An 18,883-nucleotide genomic window follows, 5' to 3' on the forward strand; every position below is an offset into this window, starting at 1 on the left:
AATTTTCCTGAAGACTAATATTTAAAATAAATAAAATTTAGACATGCTGGTTAATTCTGTTATTGTAACAGAAAAGAAATAATTACATTTCTGAAACTTTTTAGGCCTGTCTGTAGGTTGATTGGGAATTAAGGCTATTAATGTGATTCTAGAAGTTAAAATGTGTTACTTAAAATTCCACCCCTCACCATACTTAAAATTCTATCACTAATCGACACTTTGCTATTAAAAATAGTTATTGACGTTAACGTAATATTGTTTTTAACTTTACAGAAAACTTTATGATTGTTTTATATTTATAGGCTATTGTTCGTATGTCGTCAAAAAAGTAATTAATATAAAAGCATCATTATTAAATTGCGAATTGATATTTTTGTTTATAAAAAGGGAGTCTACTCTAGAAATCTGTATAACGACTTTTATTTGGGTTCTGGTCGATGAGTTTGATTTAGATGTCACAAAATGTGTTAACCTAGCAAGAGAGGTCTAGAATTTAGATCTAGATTCCAAGCATAAATTTAAAATTATGGCCTGCCATAAATCTAGTGACGTTGATTCAAAGGCATCCATCAGAGTAAATGTCACTTTTGTTATCACTAAAAAACCAACATCAATAAATAATATTATTAAAAAAAACAGCACCTCACATACCGGCCGGTGTAGCCCAGACTATTCTGCTGTAGTTAGTGAGTCAACTCAAAGTCAAATCAGTGTCAGTAAAACTAGAGTAGATCTAGAGAAATCTAGATCTAGTTAATCACATTTCACTTAGACTTCTAAGTACTTCTAGCAAATTATTCTAGATCTAGAGATCTAGATCTAGTAATAGACTTAGTTACTAAGTTTAAGTGATGAAGTATGATTATAATTATTTATAATAATGAAGGACGAACTCTACTACAAAAAAAGCAATACAAGGCAGTGGAAACGGCCATAATTATTAATATTAATTAATAGGCCTAATAATTAGTAATATAAATAATCTTAGGCCTATTTAGTCATCATTACAAATAGTTTATGCCTTAGGCCCTAGTTTACATCATTTCTAGATCTACCTCTCCTTTTTAGCGCAATTTCCATTCTGGAGAATTGCGTTTATTAACTCGTCATTTCTGGGAATGGATGGATGAATGTATGGATGAATGTGTGTCCGGGCTTTAAGTCGTATCTCCTCCTCAACGAAGCAATATCGATGACTAGTTCCAAAAGCAATTATGTTAAGCAAGTTACGAGGATGAACATAGGCCATAAAAATTACGGGTTTCTTTCATGGATTTCCCGGAAAAGCCAAAAAACCTCGAAAAAAAGCAGTCTTTGGCCCATATCTCGGAAACCAGACAACTAAGCGACTTCAAACATGTACCAATCGATTCCTGCCATAATTTAGAACAATATTGCCGAATAAAGTTTTCAAAAATATCCTTTCGTTCAGTCACAAAATTTTTTTTGAATTAATTAAAATTTGGACCGAATTAGTAGGCATTTTTTTCCAACCACACTACACGCGTCATCACGTTCAATAGCTGGGCCATCGCGTTCCATGGCTGCGCCATCAAGTTCAGTAGGCGCGCAATGGTTTTTAGTCATGTAACTCTATTGTAAATAAAACATGTAAAATACTGAAAAAAATTAATAAAAAACGTTTTAATAACTAACCAATGGTTTTACTAACCCTACTCTTGATTTACGCTACGACAGAGCTATTTTTAGATAACATAAGGAAATTGCGCTAAAATTGTCACTAGACTTTTTAATTACCTTGTTTTTTGTAATGAACCGATTTATTAAATAATTTAATAAATAGTAGGTCTACCTACATACTCATACTATTAACTATGACACAACATACTACATAGGCCTACAATACAAAAGTGTATTTTTTAAAGTAAATTTTTGAGCAAAGGTTCTATTATCTATATATATAATTCTCTTCTGGGAGCCGTTAGAAAACAAGCTGCAAGCGCGCGCCTTGCAGTCCCCTCTCTTCCTCTCTATCACTATCACTACCCACCCCACCCCCACATGATCTGGTGAGCTGTGGTTCACTCTAAATGTTTACAAATCGTAGAGTCTATTAGGGGCAGATAATTTAGTTTGAAACGATTTTAAACTTACAGGAGGTAACTAAGAGGAGGCTGCTTTCACGGGGGGGGGGGGGGGGGTGTAGGGTAGGGGTTGGGGGGAAAGGGGTGGTAGTGATTTAAAGCAAATATTTTCAGTTGCAGCATTGGTACTGTCGAATTCACAAATTATGAATTACTGAAAAGTAGAAAATAAAACAACTAAATAGCGGCGTATGATACACCGCGGGTTGGCTCGTTAATATTATTAGGCCTAATTAAATCATTTTACATTGTTTACTACCATCTAGTCTAGTGTGGTAGTTATCCTAGAACCACTGTGAGTGTGAAGGATATAGAATATTAATATTATAGAACTATATTAATCGTTAGTACTAAATACAAGTAGTTAGCTATTTAAATCAATTTACAATTCTAATTTTTAACATCCCTGTCAGTAAGACCCTATGCCTAAATGAACTTGATTAAATGTAAGAATGATTTAATGAACACTAAGCTTAAAATAATGAAACAGTTTTTAAATTTTCTTCCTCAGACTTTACAAACTTGTTGACAGATTGCAAGTTTTTCCATACTTGAAGCAACTTGAAGAAAAACATTTGTGATCATGAATAGAATACTTGATTTGGAGATGCAATGCAAACGGACACACAGCCCTTTTTATCCTTTCCTCAATACACAGTGCACATTGTTTCCAGCTTGTAAGCAGCCTGACTGCACAAGCAGCAGCTCTCCGTTTAGAAATTTCAAAACATTTATTGACTTAAAGTCAAACAGTACATTTTTGAGTTCACTTTTACCAACAGCTTGTTGTTCATCCAAAAGTGAAAATTCAAATTCGTATTCCAATGAGTCAATTGACAAGAATAAAGCAGATATGCTGCCTTGCTCGCTAGACAAGAATAAAGAGGATATGGTGCCTTGCAAAATAGACAAAAATAAAGCAGATTTGCTGCCTGGCTCACTAGACAAGAATAAAGGGGATATGCTGCCTTGTTCGCTAGACAAGAATAAAGGGGAAATGCCTTGCTCGCTAGAGAAGAATAAAGGGGATATGCTGCCTGGCTCACTAGCGCCCCCAAGTGGTAAACAAATGAGTTACAGCAATGAGATAAACAAATGGCTGGAGAAAGAGACTGGATTTGATAGGCTGAAAATCATGTTTGCTTTGTTAGTATTCACTGTCTACATAATATATAAGCTAAAGATATAGTAGATACAGACATTTTGTTTATAAATATAAGTAACATTAAAAATTCAAATTCCAGACATTACATTCTAAAGGGTTAATAAAGTAGCGCTCTTCTTTTTATTATACATTGGCATATAATAATAAATTATGCCCGATCGTATTTACTTTCTTCAACTGAAATTAGGTACCCATTATAGCTTGTGGACTAAGGGATGTCTTACAAACTCCAGCCAAAGGAACTTACTCGAGAATACCTCTAGCAATGACGTGATCTGTTTACATTTATCTAGTAAATACGATTTTCCAAACATTTAAAGTAGGCAATTGTAATGATTTGAATATAAAATTATTTAATATAAATTTCTCCAGAGCCTAAATGTTTATGAATACTATATTTGCTAAAATATAACAAATAACCTTTAGCTGCTGAAATTATGTTTATGAATACTTGTTCTTATTTTTTAAATGATTGTTTTCCCAATGATTTAACCTCACCCTTTCCCCCATCAACAGATATTACTGTTATTGACAGCAATTGTTTGTTGGTTTCAAATGTGAATCCAGGATCCTCATCATACAAGTCTTAGTTACCCTACAGGGTATTGTAATAATTGGAATAAGTCTCTTTCCTATTTTATTCACAGCAATGAAACAGGCTTCTTGCAACCGGATGTCCAAGAAATGAATACCATGCTTCGACGCAGTATATTTTTAGGCATTATCTATGGCGCTATTTCTGCTACTTTGGAGGTTAATAAAAGAAAAGCAGAAAAGTCTGCATCTAAATCAGAAGCTGTTTTAAAAGGAATTACTGTGAGTGATTGATAATGATTTTAATATTTAAAATTAACCATATAATTTAGAAGATTTTGTTTTATACTTGGTCCTGATGTATTAATAAAATTATGAAGCTGTGTTCTTTTTAAAAATCTGGTTTAAATTATGTTTGAATCTGTTAAGCTATTTAGTTTAAAACATTAATTTACTTAACTATCCCCAATGGCATTGTAGATTTTTTGATCTATCAAGTTTAGGCTAAAATTTAGCCTACAGTGTATGCTGGTGTACATATGTATGTAGGAAGACTAGCTTCAGTCAACCTTGTGTGGGAAGACTGGCTACAGTCAACCTTGTGTGGGAAGACTGGCTACAGTCAAACTTGTGTGGGAAGATTGGCTACAGTCAACCTTGTGTGGGAAGACTGGCTACAGTCAACCTTGTGTGGGAAGACTGGCCACAGTCAACGTTGTGTGGGAAGACTTGCCACAGTCAACCTTGTGTGGGAAGATTGGCCACAGTCAAACTTGTGTGGGAAGACTTGCCACAGTCAAACTTGTGTGGGAAGACTTGCCACAGTCAACCTTGTGTGGGAAGACTGGCCACAGTCAAACTTGTGTGGGAAGACTTGCCACAGTCAACCTTGTGTGGGAAGACTTGGTTCAGTAAACATTTACTGACATTGAAGGGAGATAACCAATCTGTGTGTTACTATGTTTGCAGAAGGAGGTACTTGGTAGAAACTATATCATCAAGGAAACTATGAAAACAACACTGCAGATAGCTACACTCTCACTGTCATTCATGTGAGTATGAAAATGAGAATCTTTAGGTGTAAGACAAATTAGAAACTGTTAAATTATATCGTTGCATGGTATGTTTTGTCAGATTTTTGTGTCCATATTAAGGTGTAGATTTCAAAATAACTCAATAGTACACTTTAGTTCTTTACATTGTGATTTTTGTCAAATTATGTTGTACTAGTCACTATTTCATATTTATTTTGTTATCTTGATGCCCAGCCATCTTATTTGTATTACTATTGTGTCGTTAAGTCACTGTTTGATGCGTTATATTTGTGATCTGGATCCCCAGCCATCTTATTTGTATTACTATTGTGTCCTTAAGTCACTGTTTGATGCGTTGTATTTGTGATCTGGATCCCCAGCCATCTTATTTGTATTACTATTGTGTCCTGTTTGATGCGTTATATTTGTGATCTGGATCCCCAGCCATCTTATTTGTATTACTATTGTGTCCTTAAGTCACTGTTTGATGCGTTATATTTGTGATCTGGATCCCCAGCCATCTTATTTGTATTACTATTGTGTCGTTAAGTCACTGTTTGATGCGTTATATTTGTGATCTGGATCCCCAGCCATCTTATTTGTATTACTATTGTGTCCTTAAGTCACTGTTTGATGCGTTGTATTTGTGATCTGGATCCCCAGCCATCTTATTTGTATTACTATTGTGTCCTGTTTGATGCGTTATATTTGTGATCTGGATCCCCAGCCATCTTATTTGTATTACTATTGTGTCCTTAAGTCACTGTTTGATGCGTTATATTTGTGATCTGGATCCCCAGCCATCTTATTTGTATTACTATTGTGTCGTAAAGTCACTGTTTGATGCGTTATATTTGTGATCTGGATCCCCAGCCATCTGTCTCAAGCCATAGCTGCCTACAGGAATGAGTCCACTGTGTGGGAGTACACTATTTCTACTGCTGTAGGCTTGGGCCTCATTAACCTGGGGCGGCCCCTGAAAACTGTTCTCAGTTCCACAGCTACTGGTGCTGTTATTGGGTGGGTCTTTGTTTATATGGAGGGTGTCTTTGTTGTGATTGGGTGGGTCTTTGTTGGTTTATGTAGGGGTGGGTCTTTTGCGATTGAGTGGGTCTGTTGTGTTTGGGTGGGTCTTTGCTAAGTGTGGGGGCTGGGTCTGTTGTGTTTGGGTGGGTCTTTGCTAAGTGTGGTGCTGGGTCTGTTGTGTTTGGGTGGGTGCTAAGTGTGGGGGATGGGTCTGTTGTGTTTGGGTGGGTGCTAAGTGTGGGGGATGGGTCTGTTGTGTTTGGGTGGGTCTTTGCTAAGTGTGGTGATGGGTCTGTTGTGTTTGGGTGGGTCTTTGCTAAGTGTGGGGGATGGGTCTGTTGTGTTTGGGTGGGTCTTTGCTAAGTGTGGGGGATGGGTCTGTTGTGTTTGGGTAGGTCTTTGCTAAGTGTGGGGGATGGGTCTGTTGTGTTTGGGTAGGTCTTTGCTAAGTGTGGGGGATGGGTCTGTTGTGTTTGGATGGGTCTTTGCTAAGTGTGGGGGTGGGTCTGTTGTGTTTGGGTAGGTCTTTGCTAAGTGTGGGGGATGGGTCTGTTGTGTTTGGGTAGGTCTTTGCTAAGTGTGGGGGGATGGGTCTGTTGTGTTTGGGTAGGTCTTTGCTAAGTGTGGGGGATGGGTCTGTTGTGTTTGGGTAGGTCTTTGCTAAGTGTGGGGGATGGGTCTGTTGTGTTTGGGTGGGTTTTTGTTGTGTTTGGGTGGTTTTTTTTTGTTGTGATTGTTTACATGTGGTTTGATTAGCACAACTAATAGCCCAGCTGTTGGGTGAGTCTTTGTTTGCATATGTCCCTTCTATTTACAGGGAGATAGTATTTTCAGACTGTTTTTGGTTTTACCCTTGAAAGTGCTATTAGGGACTGTCTCACCTTACAGCAGCCTAAAACAAATACAATCGTCTTGTTATTCCTGCGCATTGTCTCTCAATTAAATACCTTGGTGGAACTTTTTGTTTTAAACTGTTTATTTTAGTTGAGTGAAATATGTCTGACTTGACCTATTTTTTGCAGTACTGTGGGTGGTTATGTAGCCTGCTATGTTCTGAGCAATGCTGGACTTAATCAAGAGCAAAGGCACAGGGAGAGGATACTTAGCTTTTTAACCAATGAAAAGCCCATGTAAGGACAGATACTTAGCTTTTTAACCAATGAAAAGCCCATGTAAGGACACCTTTTGACACAGCTTTCTTTAAATTTAGTTTAAATTTCATAAGCATTTGAAATAACCTATATTTATGATATTTTTATGCTGCATTCATTTTTATTAAGGAACAGTTAAATTAGGCTGTTGCTCGTAATTTTTAAACTCCACTAATTTCAAGTAAAATTATACCACAAAAAAACAGGATTTTTTTCCCTACACATTGATACCAATTTTGTGTCTCTAGCTTAATTAGGAGCTAAGATATGGCCTTTTAAAAATTTGTGGGCGTGGCTAAAACAGCTTAGACCTTCGCCATTCAAGTCAATGTTACATAAGCAAAAAAGTTGGCACCGATGGTTTTTTCATTGCATCATCACGGATTCGCATTTTTCGAAAAATTAAAAAATTATAATTTTATTACATCATCCGGGATTCGCATTTTTTTAAAAACTAAAAAATTATAATCAAGCTTAAAGTCTAAGTTATACTGGACTGGATGTGATTTGAATGATTAATTTAATGCCATTCATATATTATTATTGACTTATTACTCCGTGTAAAAAAAAAATAATGTAGATCTAGGTTTAAACTAAACTAGATCTAGTTATTGTAAATCGATTTATTAATATTTAATACTGTTACTACTATTATTATATAATAGAAATGCATAAGCACATATTACTGCACACGTTCTTTATATCTAATTGTAATGAACGATATTACTTGGGTAGATGAAGTAGAGTAGACCTACATACACATTACATGATAAATGGAAGTAGCAACTGGTTGCCTTTACGTTACTTTCTCAGGCCCCCCCCCCCCCCCCCCCACTTACTTGATATTTCAGTGTCTATATCAAGAGGCCATAATAAAATTATAGAACAAAATAAAAAGAAAACAGCTGTCGAAGTGTGTACCAGTGTTTATTACTACTAAACTATGCAATGTAAATTATTAGAATGTGAGAAACACAGTATTAAAATACAGTAATCAGATTACCACATGAATTTTAATTTTGTCTAATAAGATAGAAACATTTAGGACAATGGCAAAGTAAAAAAAAAAGATTTTTTGCAATAATTTTAAACATATGTTTATCAGAGCAAAGAAATAAACTACATAGTGACAACCTAAATTTAGCCCTTGTATAATCTACGACCATCACAGTTCTGTAAAACAGTTACATAATCATAATTAGTGTGAAGAAACAAATCTACAGTACAAGAAATGAGCCTCGTCTCATTACGATCCCTCTTAAGAAAAAAAGTAGTATTAAATATCAAGGAATAAACATTAAAATATTGGGATAAAGTATAATTACTAGTAAATCTAACCATTCATTGAATGTATGCTGGAAAAAATTTCTTGGACCACTTTAGTCTCTTTAGTGTTAAAACAATTTTCTAAAGTATCAATTATAATTAATCTTTAGATACAATTAGCACATCTGAGGAAAAAAAATACATTTTAAAAAGCGTTAGTACTAGTGTGATAAATTAGTTTGGACCAACATTTTTGAAGCACATTAACTACTGATTCTAGGATTATCTAGCTGATTTCAATTACCCTGAAAAATAAGTTAAGTAATTAATTAAAAGGTAATTATTTTTTACACTATGAAAACTAAACTTAATTATAAACATTGTTAGTATTAGTTTTCAAAATAAGTTTACAATTCACAGCAATCATTTTTTTCAGTAACAATTTACAAAAACACTAATGTTTAAAAAATAAAGTTCATTTGTATACTAAAAATGAAAGAAGTACTCTGAAATTCTGATTAGCTATCATTCAGAAAGAAAAACAAGATTCCTACAAAGTCAACAACCAGTGATTCTGCCAGATGACTGAAATCCTCAACATTATCCTCATCCTCTGCCCAGTAGCTTATGGTGTAAAGAGCAGACTTTTATTTTGTTGCTGGCACCCTTTTAATAATCCTTCCACTGTATTGCGACACACCCTGATCACCTTGCTCCCACTTATGAGTCAGCTGGACACCAATCAGATTTCCCATCAGATACCTCTCCAGCTGTCGCACCAAGAAAGGCTCAGTAGAAGTCAACAACGCTTCCATGACTTTAAGAAACAGAGTACATTTGATCGCCACATTGTGTGGTTGTAACTGAGCTTTATCGAAGGACCAGAAATTAACTTCCCAATCAGCCTGAGTGCTTGCTGCGCTGCACGGGAACCCCAGGCTTCTTGAGATCTGCAAGCAGTTGAATGTAGATTTTAGTTATGTGCGAGCAGCCACATCATTCTCCATGAAAACTACCTGAAAAGAGAAGGGCAAATGGAATTAGAATTTAGCAGACCATTTCACAAAATATATATCTAGCACAACATATTGCAAAGTAAATAAAATAAATATAAAAATTAGAAATAAATTCAGTCTCCATACTTACTAAATGTACTTCCACCTGAGACATTGGTTGAACATAGAAAGGGCTGTACACAAGTTCCACCAACCTATTCCAGTCACGAGCCTCTTTTCTCCTCAGCCGCTTTATCTCAGCCATCAAGTTTCTGATTGCATTAGCAATCCTCTTTACACATTGTTGGTCTTGCCTATAAGTACACAAGATGTACAAAGAAAACAAATTAACCCAAGTTGTAGGCACACAAGTCTAGAAATAAATTAATATTAATAAAATTATCAAGTACTAAAATTGTCCTTAATAAAGAGGTCTAAGGGCATAGGGCTTTATAAAATTATATTATTATATAGGCCTAGTTATAGATATATACATACATAGGCCTAGGCCCTATATTAATTTAAATATATAGGCCTACTTGATGGAGAATTATACCTGAACTAGTCTAAATCTATTCTTAACCATTTAACAATGTCTCACTATTTTTAATTTTTACAAGTTCTAGAGATCTAGACTAGTACTTGTTTGTATGAAATAGAATCTAAGAATAGTTTCGGCAAAAATAAAAACATTGCTGTAACTGAAAACGTGTAAAAATATAACTAAAAAATTAATGTAGAGTCCTAATCAAACATAATGATTAAATGATTATGTTCATCTAAATGTACTGCATTAAAATAAATAGGCTAATTAGTAATTACTGAAATGGTATAGGCCTAGGCCTACTTATATTACTTAACTTAGTACTTAATCAAGTTAATGCATAATTACTAATGAGATGAACACATATAAATTAATTTAACTTATCTAGATTTTAGAATCTAGATCTAAATTAGTGTTGGTCCTATTAGATTAAATTAGATCTAGATTCTAGATCTAGAATTAAACTAGATCTAGGCCTAACTAAAGCTAGATTATTTTTTACTAGATCTAGATCTAAATTCTAAATCTAGTCTGATCTAGATCTAGTCTAGTTACTATAGATCAATAGTGCTAGATCTAGTAATCTGGATTCGTTTTTCTAAATCCAGAATTTATTAGGCTATCTTATTAATAATATCATCTAGATCTAGAAGTCTAGATCCTGGCCTATTTGAGTCATAACCCTAGCCCTAGAGTACACTAGAGTTACAAGTACTTACAAGAGTTTCTATTTTCTGAGTCTAGATCTAGAAATCTACATCAAAATTTAAGCCTACTTGTGTAAAAATCTTAAAATTAAATTAATGTAGAGTCTAGACCTAATTGTCCTAATCAACCGTAATAATTTAGTAAATGTAGGCTACTTAGGGCCTTATATAGTAGGCTAATACTAATATCATAGATATCAAGTAATGCGATATTTTAATAATGTAAGAATCACAGGAAATTTGGCGCGAAATTAAGGCTCTCTCGCGGCCAGCCTTCCTAGGCTTGCGGACCTTTGAAATCGTAATTTTAAAATATAGGTTAATTTTACAATACCCAATTATTACTATTTTCAACATTTAGGCATCTATTTCTAAATATTAAGTGCCTTATTATTTATAGACTCTTACCTTATATTTCAGCACATTGCTCCTCTGTAAGATAATAAACGAGATCCAAAAATTAAAATAGGCTTGGAATCTAAATCCTCTTGAGGTTAAAACAAAGATGCGCACTGTGTCATGCGTAGATCAGGTGTGCTGTGGTAGCGCCTTAAGCGACACGGCCTTAATTAGCAATGGTCAACCGGAAACATGGAATTTAGGTTCAAGGTACAGCCATGATTACCATGGCAACAAAGGTCACGGCGCAAGCTGCGCAACTCGCTAGTTAAATTACATATATTTTTATTTTATTGAAATAAATCAGCGCTCATGGGACACAACCACTATATTCTTTTTCATCTTACACATACCTGAGTTATCTTTCTTTGTATATAAATTACTTGAGAGTAAATTTTAAAATATCTGCACTTTTAAAATTACTAATTAAAAGTACTGCAAAGAATTCTTTTTAAAAATCCCGTTTGTACTTGAAACAAAATATGTTCAGGGTTTGTAATTGGCTTAAGAGTCATCAGCATAGTAATCTCTATTTAGCTTCACATTTAATATATAGGCCAACATGTATGTATGATTGCTAGGTCTTAACTTCTAGAGTGCTAGACTGCTAACCCAAGTCTCAAGTTCAAACCAGGTTCAAGTCAGTAGAATGTCCTTGAGTCCACCCAGCTCTGATGAGTACCTAACTCATGTTAGGTTAAGCAAAGGTGGCTGGGCATAGTGCTGACCACACTATCCCTTCACATGCCAAGGTCACAGAAACAGGTGAACTCTACTCAGTGTTTCTTCCAGACTTTATTCTACGGGGGGGGGGGGGGGGGGGTGCACTTGAAATTTTCGGGGGGGGGGGGGGGCAGACAACAATTTTCGGGGGGCGGACACTGTTAAAAGTATATATTTTCTATATAAATTCCATTTCGTTCGGGGGGCGGTATTCTTTCTTTGAAAAGATGCCTGGAAGAAACTCTGACTCTACTCCACTTGCCTCATAGATTGTCAGTTTCGAAAAGGGTGCTTTAGATTTCTATCAACGAATTATGAAATAGCTGACAGAGTGGGCTAATGTCTTAGAGTTGAAATACATGTCATTCTCACCACACTTAAACAAATAGATGGGTAGTTACAATAGATTTCAGTAGATTATTGAGAGCTGTCAGCTGATGTAAGCTTTATTACACAAGTGTGTAAGGAGATTGATACGACCATTGATAGTGCACACTGCCTGGGTTAAAGAGTTATTTTGTCTTTTTTTCAGGCACAAATCATCTGTATGATGATCTAGTCTGAGACTTTAGAAAGATTGAGTGCTCTGGCTACATGTCTTCCCACACAATGTTGACTAAGCCTGTCTTCCCACACAATGTAGACTGGGGCCAGCCACACCACACACAGATGCTCCACACATCATACACTGTACAGTTTAGTCTTAACTTGATAGATTTTTAACATTCATAAAAAAATCTGTTTTAATTTGTTTCAAACATGTTTTGATACTTCTTTATTTTATTCAATAAATATCATTAATTACAATGTTTGCTTGTTAATTCCCCTATCAACAAATTCACCCCCCTTTAACTTTAAGATCACTCAAAGATTAACTCTCAATACAAGACACTGCTGAGTTTGAAAACATTTGCTGCATTAGAATTTGGTCAAAATTGGGTTTCAAGGCTAGCCACAAACATACAGACATGGTGAACTAAATAAAAATCTTAACATATTTAGAGATAAAAAGTTATGGAGCGGAACGTGTGCCCCCTCCCCACACAATCCCCGACATGCGCAGAGCTTTTTAAAAACCTGAATCTGCAAGTTGACCGGTTTTTTTTTTGGTTTTTTTTTTATTAAAAAAGTTATGCTTCACTTCTAAGTTTTGACCGAAATGCTTCCTCCACCCACCTTGCCAAACTTGGATTACGACCTTGTAATGTAAATAGCTCCAAACGACGTGCAGACGTGAACAGCTGCTCTGGTTTTCAGACGTCCTTGAGCACATGGACTCGCCTACCAGCTGACTAATATATCATTTCAGCTTTTTTTTTTTTTTAAATTGTAACATTTTGCAAGGTTATCGTTCTTTGAGCGCGTGCTAACAGTGAGCTGAATTCGAAACTTTGGGTTCAAGATTAGCTGTCTATTAATACATTTTCTCTCTTTCTTTTGAAAAAAAAAGCGGTTAGGTATGTTTAATTATATTTATAGTGAATGATGACGTCAAAAACAAATATGGTTGCCAAAAGTAGTTTTTTTTTCTGTTAAAAATTTAAAGTGCGCGTTATGACGCACATACAGTTCTGTAACTAATAATAATATCGCTTTATAGTTATAGGCTATAAGCTTTCATTTTTTTAGGTGCATTTTTTTAAAACCGCAAGTGATGTAAAAATGCTTTGCTGTTTTGATAAGATCTTTGAAGTGTAGGTAGGTGAATATTTTTTGGCCGAGCTGTACTCGGCGAGAGTTCAACAGGTCATGGACATGCGCACTGAACTGCTAATTAGTTATGGGTAGAGGATCATATTTAAAAAGTGAGTTTCGCTGTTAATTAGTTCTTTTGAAATACGAGTTATTTATAAACTGAGCTTTCTAGTATGTAACTTTTTATCACTAAGAGATTGTGTACCTAGAATGTAACACAAAGAGATAGTTTTGACCCATACGTACCCTTGGTAAATGATAAGAGTATTTCCTTATACTACCACCACCTAATTTCTACGACCCACCCACCCCCCCCCTCCAACATAAAGATTGTTTCTAGACCTAATGATTTGATATGTTGGGTCGGCCTACATGAAGTTGAGTTCATACGTTACTTCACCAAGGTAAATGAAGGGATAATGTCTGCACTATGCTTTGCCGCCTTAACTTTCCCTAACGTGAGTTAGGTACCCATCAGCGCTGGGTTGACTCAGGGACGTTCTACTGATTTGATTCGAACTCGAGACTTTCTTACTAGCCCCTCCCCCCCCCCCAAATATTTGAAATATATATATTATAGAAATCACGCCCTTTAAGATTACCCCCCCCCCCCCCTTTTACACCTCACACGGTTTAATCTCAACAGTTCCCCAAATTGTATCACTGTGTCTTCTTTTAAAAACAACTTAATCATGGGGTCGTCCATAAATGACGTCACATTGATAGGGGTGAGGGGGTCCGTAATTTTGTGAGGGGGGGGGGGGGGTCAGACGGTGCGTCGTCACACTTTTGCATTATAAAAAAGAAATGTTAGAAAACGAATTTTAGATGTTACTAGAATACCCGTCATCCGTTGGATAACTGTGGGTTTCGGGGGTCATCCATCAAAAAACATCACGTCTGTCACTCAGAGGCATAGCGACCCTTCCCGGCGCCCGGGGACAAACTTTTCGATTTGAACCCCCCCCCCCAAGATTTCGATTTTCAACCCCCCCCCCCCCTCAAACTTTTGATGTGCACCCCCCCCACTCAAACTTTCCATTTGAACCCCCCTCAACCTTTCAATTTATTTTTCCAAACCATTTTGGCGCCCCAACATATGTCCCCCCCACCCCCCCTCCACCTCCCCCCGCCTCCCCTTCCCTCCCGCCCCCCCCTCCTCGCTACGCTACTGCAGTGTCACTTATAGTCACAAAAAACAGACCCCACATTCAAAAATATGTTTCTTATCTTTTAAAAACACCGAAAACACCGATTTCGGACTATCCCTTCATATACTGACGTCACATGTGACCTACTCAACTCTACTTCACCTGCCCAGTGTCCCGCCAAGTCTCAGACAACAAAAACGATTCCAGCCAAGCATGTCTCTGACCACACTATCCCTTCATTTGCTTAGGACAAAGAAACAGATGAACCCTACTTCACGTGCCCTGTGCCCCGCGAGGTCCTGATAGTCAACCTTATCATTCACATATAGGGCTTAAGAAAAAATAATTGAAAACGTAAAAAAAAAAAAGTTCTATTAATGTTTATGACACTGGCTTTAAAATGTAGCCTTCATTCTCCAAAGCAAATTTTAAAATGCTTTTCTGGCATATCTAGCCCTGGCCACCTATACCATGTTTAAATAATGTGAACACCCGTTATTTTGCTCGTGGTAAACATGGCCTAAAAATGATAGGAAGTCATTCGTCCGGTCCGTACGCCATATTGTTGTTAGCAGCCGACCACGCCTCCAAGTTACTGAGTAATCCTACTATATCTAGATATAAAACCTAGATAAAAAAATCCCATGTATTCTCGAATTAGATGATCATTGAAGCTAAACAAAGATTTATATAAAATAATTAAGGCCCGAAATAGATTCTAGATGTAGAATTTACATTGAGTCTAGTGACCTAGATCTAGATCTAGAATCTAGATCTTAGATCTAGAATCTAGGCCAATCTAGGGCCTAGGCTAGATTCTCGACAGCTGATCTTTAGATCTAGAGAAATTTATCGTAAAACTAAATGAAAAAGACAGTTGAAAATTGATATAAGTGTTGGAACGTAATAAATACAGCAAACGGACGTATTGTTTAAGTTATAGCCGGCAGAAAATTAGCTTTGTAACGCGTTAAACTTTTGAATGGGCCACAAAGTCAATGATGGAGTCCGCCATTTTTATTGTACCAAAAATGTAAACACATCAAGGGACGTCACTATCCCCACAAAGTTTATTCAAAGTATTAACATTTTTAAAAAAATACGGTTAATTTAACTATGAATAAATCAATAAATTAATTAACGTCTTTAAATAAATTTGTGATTAACAGTCTGTCTGCATTAAAAAATTATTCTCTACCTACATACTATTTTACAGCTCTCCAGATAGAGTCAAACATATCACAATAGTCGATCAGGCAAACAAACAAACAAACAAACAAACAAAAAAACAAATAAATATTCAAACATGTAAACAAACTTGACTTTTAGTAGTATTAGATTTCGCGTTTTAGAAAACTGTTTTAATAAATTGTAATAGGAATCGCTTAAAATACTCTGTTTTAACAGATTTCAGACAAGATTTTTGAAAAATATCGATGTTTTAAAAAAAAACTGCAATTTAAGGGGGGTTGTAGGTTGAGGGGGGATGTCATTTTAGGGCGGGGGTCTGGCATTTTGTGACGGAGGAGAGGTAAAAATCGTCAAAAAGCATGACGTCATTTATGGATGACCCCCATGGCGCATTCCAACCTTTTCTTAACTAAATACTTTTTTTCACTCAAGTAATTACAGTTTATTCGTAGGCCTATAACAATGACCCTTATTTTTCTAAACGATATCTTATATATTGTAGATGGGATAGCTAATATCTTGCACGATCTATTGCTATATTGCACAATGGGATATCTGATACAGTGCACGATGGCATTGCTGATATAAATCTAAGTATTTACTCTCCAACCAGATTTTAAACTGCTACCTTCTGCTGTGTTTCATAAGAATGACTACACTTGTGTTAACACCATTAGCCAACCATTCTAGATAGTTGAGCTCCTATTCAAACGCATGTTTTAATAAACCACACATACAATTTAAAAAAAAAAAGGAAAATGTCTTTTATTATATTCACAAATCACAGAAAAGCAAAGATGTTAAAAATGAGTTTGGTGTAACTATGTGCCGGTTTGAGTAAAAAAAAAATGATGAACATTGAAAATAAGTCTTACGTTCTTGAACGTAAACCTATCACTTAACTCGCTAGGAAAAGGATTTTATTCCCAATAAGCGGTGTGGGTGTGTGTGTGTGTGTGCGCGTGGGTGTGTGTGTGCGCGTGGGTGGTGTGTGTGTGTGCGCGTGGGTGGGTGTGATCATGAAATTCCAGGAACTATACAGGACGTTTACCATGGAAATAGCCAAGTACAACCAGGATCCAGCTCAACAAAATCTGTATGACGGGTACCTCGAAAAAGCAACAAATGACCTTCACATAAGGATGCATTTTTTTCTTCATTTCGTAAATATTTTCCTTAAAGCGACGTTTAATTAACCCAAATATTTGTGTTTCTGTCCAAACAATAACAGTTTACAGTAACACAATATTTTTTGAATATTTATTAGCTTTCTTTCTAACAAATATATTTTTTAAATATTTTTTTCTAGGGCACGTAATCGATGTATGTCAGTGGTGAGTAGTTTCCCCTTGTAATACGACACCGGTGTTATGACATGGGAAAGTTTCTTTTAAGGGCCTTTCTCATCTGATACATCACTCACCCTTTTGTATCACACTAAGTGGTTACTGTGTTAGATGCAAAAGTTAGTTAACCCTAATTTTCACATAGCTGTAGAGTTCAAAACCAAACCAGAAGATACAAAAAAAAAAAAAAAAAAAAAAGAAAATACAAGGGGGAAGGGGAGGGTATGGCAAGGTCCAAGTTTTAAATAAATTTTCTAACCAGTTCTTAATGTTGCCTCTGTGTTTTTTTTTCCAAAGAATAAATGAAATTCGTATTTCACGATGTTTTTTTTTCTTCTGTGAATGGGAAGGTAAATAGTATGTTTCAGCTCTGCAACGGTATGCATTTGTGGGTTAATTATTTCTCCCAATTTCTTCTGATTGCCTTGTTATCTATTTGGTGGGTACCTATAAGTAAAAAACGATGGAGCACATAAGTAGGGGGACGGGGGAGGGAGGCTGTTCATTCAGGGGACGATCCACGATCTCCACACTTTCAGGTAAGCAGTCGTGTGGTCTACCTAAAGACCATGCTGTACCCTAAAAAAAAACACAATCACCTACACGAATATACGAATTTTACTTCTAATATTAGTTGTGAAGATTTTTATTTTTTAAGTTTCTTTTAGGACGGCGTGGTTGAGTGGTATCGTACTCGACTGCTAACAATCTATGAGACGTCACCGAGTCACTAGGTCTGATGAGTAGGGTACCTGACTTACGCTGGTGAAAGTACAGGCGGCTGGGCATAGTGCTGACCACTCTATCCCTTCATATGCCTAAGTCAAAAAACAGAACTACCCTGTGGATCGTTAGGTCTGAAATGAAATTTTTACTTTGTTTTCATTGGTCGGTTCTCATGTTTGTAAACATCTGAGAACGCATCTCACCAAACTTAATCGTGTTATCTCCACTTTTGGTATAAAATACAGTAAACTGTAAAATTAAGGATTTTTATTTTTTAATTATTGTATTGAAGGTTTAAATATCGATATTTTAAAACATGAAATCACCGACTATGGTTTAAAGATTGGTAATTTTAAAAAGTTATCTAGATCTATAAATTTTATGGACTTTTGAAGAAATTTAAAAATGAAGTTACGACACTTTCAACAAACAACAGATGTCAAATTGTGCCAAATCAATAAGCTCACATTTCCGGGAAACTTGTTGAGGTCGAGGAAAACATGGCGGGGCTGGTTCAAGTTCAAGGTTACTCACAGCGCACTTTAGGGAGATCATTCTCCCACAATGTGATGTTGAGTTACTCCCCGTTTCTCGTTTTAATTTCTCATTTAAATATTTAGTTTGTACGCAAAATATTAGTGGAAAAAAAATTGAAAAACAAAAAGCCTTAATTAAAATCAACAAAGTTATCAGGTAACAAAAATATGCCTGTTTGTTTTACTTTCATTCATTTCGGAAGTGGGAGACACAAACAAAATGAATTCAAGAAGCAGCCTGCACTTTAAGCGTGGACTTTCATCCCTATTACTTTAGCCTTTATTTATAGCACTGATATAACGCCTGCCCCCATTTCAATCACCAGAAATAAACGACTGTTGATAGTGGCTAGAGAAGGCGAAGGGGAGGGGGGGGGGGGTGTCAAGATATTAAAGTTACGTAACAAAAGATTGGACGATAATGTTGTCAAAACATATTTAATGAACGTTGTGTGTTGTTTATCCTGTTTTTTTTTTAGATGGGTATAAATAAAAGTTTGTGGGAAAAATATTTTGTGCCTGTAAATATGTTTGAATACACTTTTAAAACTAGGCGAATAAATTATAAGTCAGGTTGTTGTGTGGACAT

The 18,883-nt window shown here is 35.9% G+C and overlaps 1 protein-coding gene and 1 long non-coding RNA gene across 3 annotated transcripts; one reads left to right on the forward strand and one right to left on the reverse strand.

Moving 5' to 3' along the window:
- The first annotated feature begins 435 nt into the window (after positions 1-435).
- Positions 436-12,444, forward strand: LOC131952355 (complex I assembly factor TIMMDC1, mitochondrial). Of its 2 annotated transcripts, XM_059314971.1 has the most exons (8): positions 436-574; positions 2,617-3,073; positions 3,107-3,251; positions 3,918-4,086; positions 4,774-4,856; positions 5,712-5,858; positions 6,887-6,994; positions 12,182-12,444. In XM_059314971.1, the coding sequence occupies exons 2-8, from the start codon at positions 2,689-2,691 to the stop codon at positions 12,198-12,200; spliced, it is 1,056 nt and encodes a 351-aa protein (XP_059170954.1). In that variant the 5' UTR covers positions 436-574; positions 2,617-2,688; the 3' UTR covers positions 12,201-12,444. The 2 variants fall into 2 exon arrangements, with proteins under 2 accessions (XP_059170954.1, XP_059170953.1); XM_059314970.1 differs by having other exon boundaries at positions 2,617-3,251.
- On the reverse strand, positions 7,929-11,185 carry LOC131952356 (uncharacterized). The gene is made up of 3 exons (XR_009388529.1): positions 10,936-11,185; positions 9,428-9,590; positions 7,929-9,297 (listed from the first exon to the last, which is right to left on the reverse strand). It is a non-coding gene; the product is annotated as an uncharacterized LOC131952356 (long non-coding RNA).
- Positions 12,445-18,883: the final 6,439 nt, after the last annotated feature.

The sequence above is a fragment of the Physella acuta genome, unplaced genomic scaffold (assembly GCF_028476545.2).
Source record: "Physella acuta isolate Inbredline_101_S28 unplaced genomic scaffold, ASM2847654v3 ptg000869l, whole genome shotgun sequence".
In the NCBI taxonomy this organism is placed as follows: Eukaryota; Metazoa; Mollusca; class Gastropoda; family Physidae; genus Physella; species Physella acuta.

Coding starts and splice junctions, on each gene's coding strand:
- LOC131952355 (XM_059314970.1), top strand. CDS start 2,689: ATGAATAGAATACTTGATTTGGAGATGCAATGCAAACGGACACACAGC. Junction 3,252..3,917: donor CTGAAAATCATGTTTGCTTT/GTTAGTATTCAC, acceptor TTTTATTCACAG/CAATGAAACAGGCTTCTTGC. Junction 4,087..4,773: donor CTGTTTTAAAAGGAATTACT/GTGAGTGATTGA, acceptor CTATGTTTGCAG/AAGGAGGTACTTGGTAGAAA.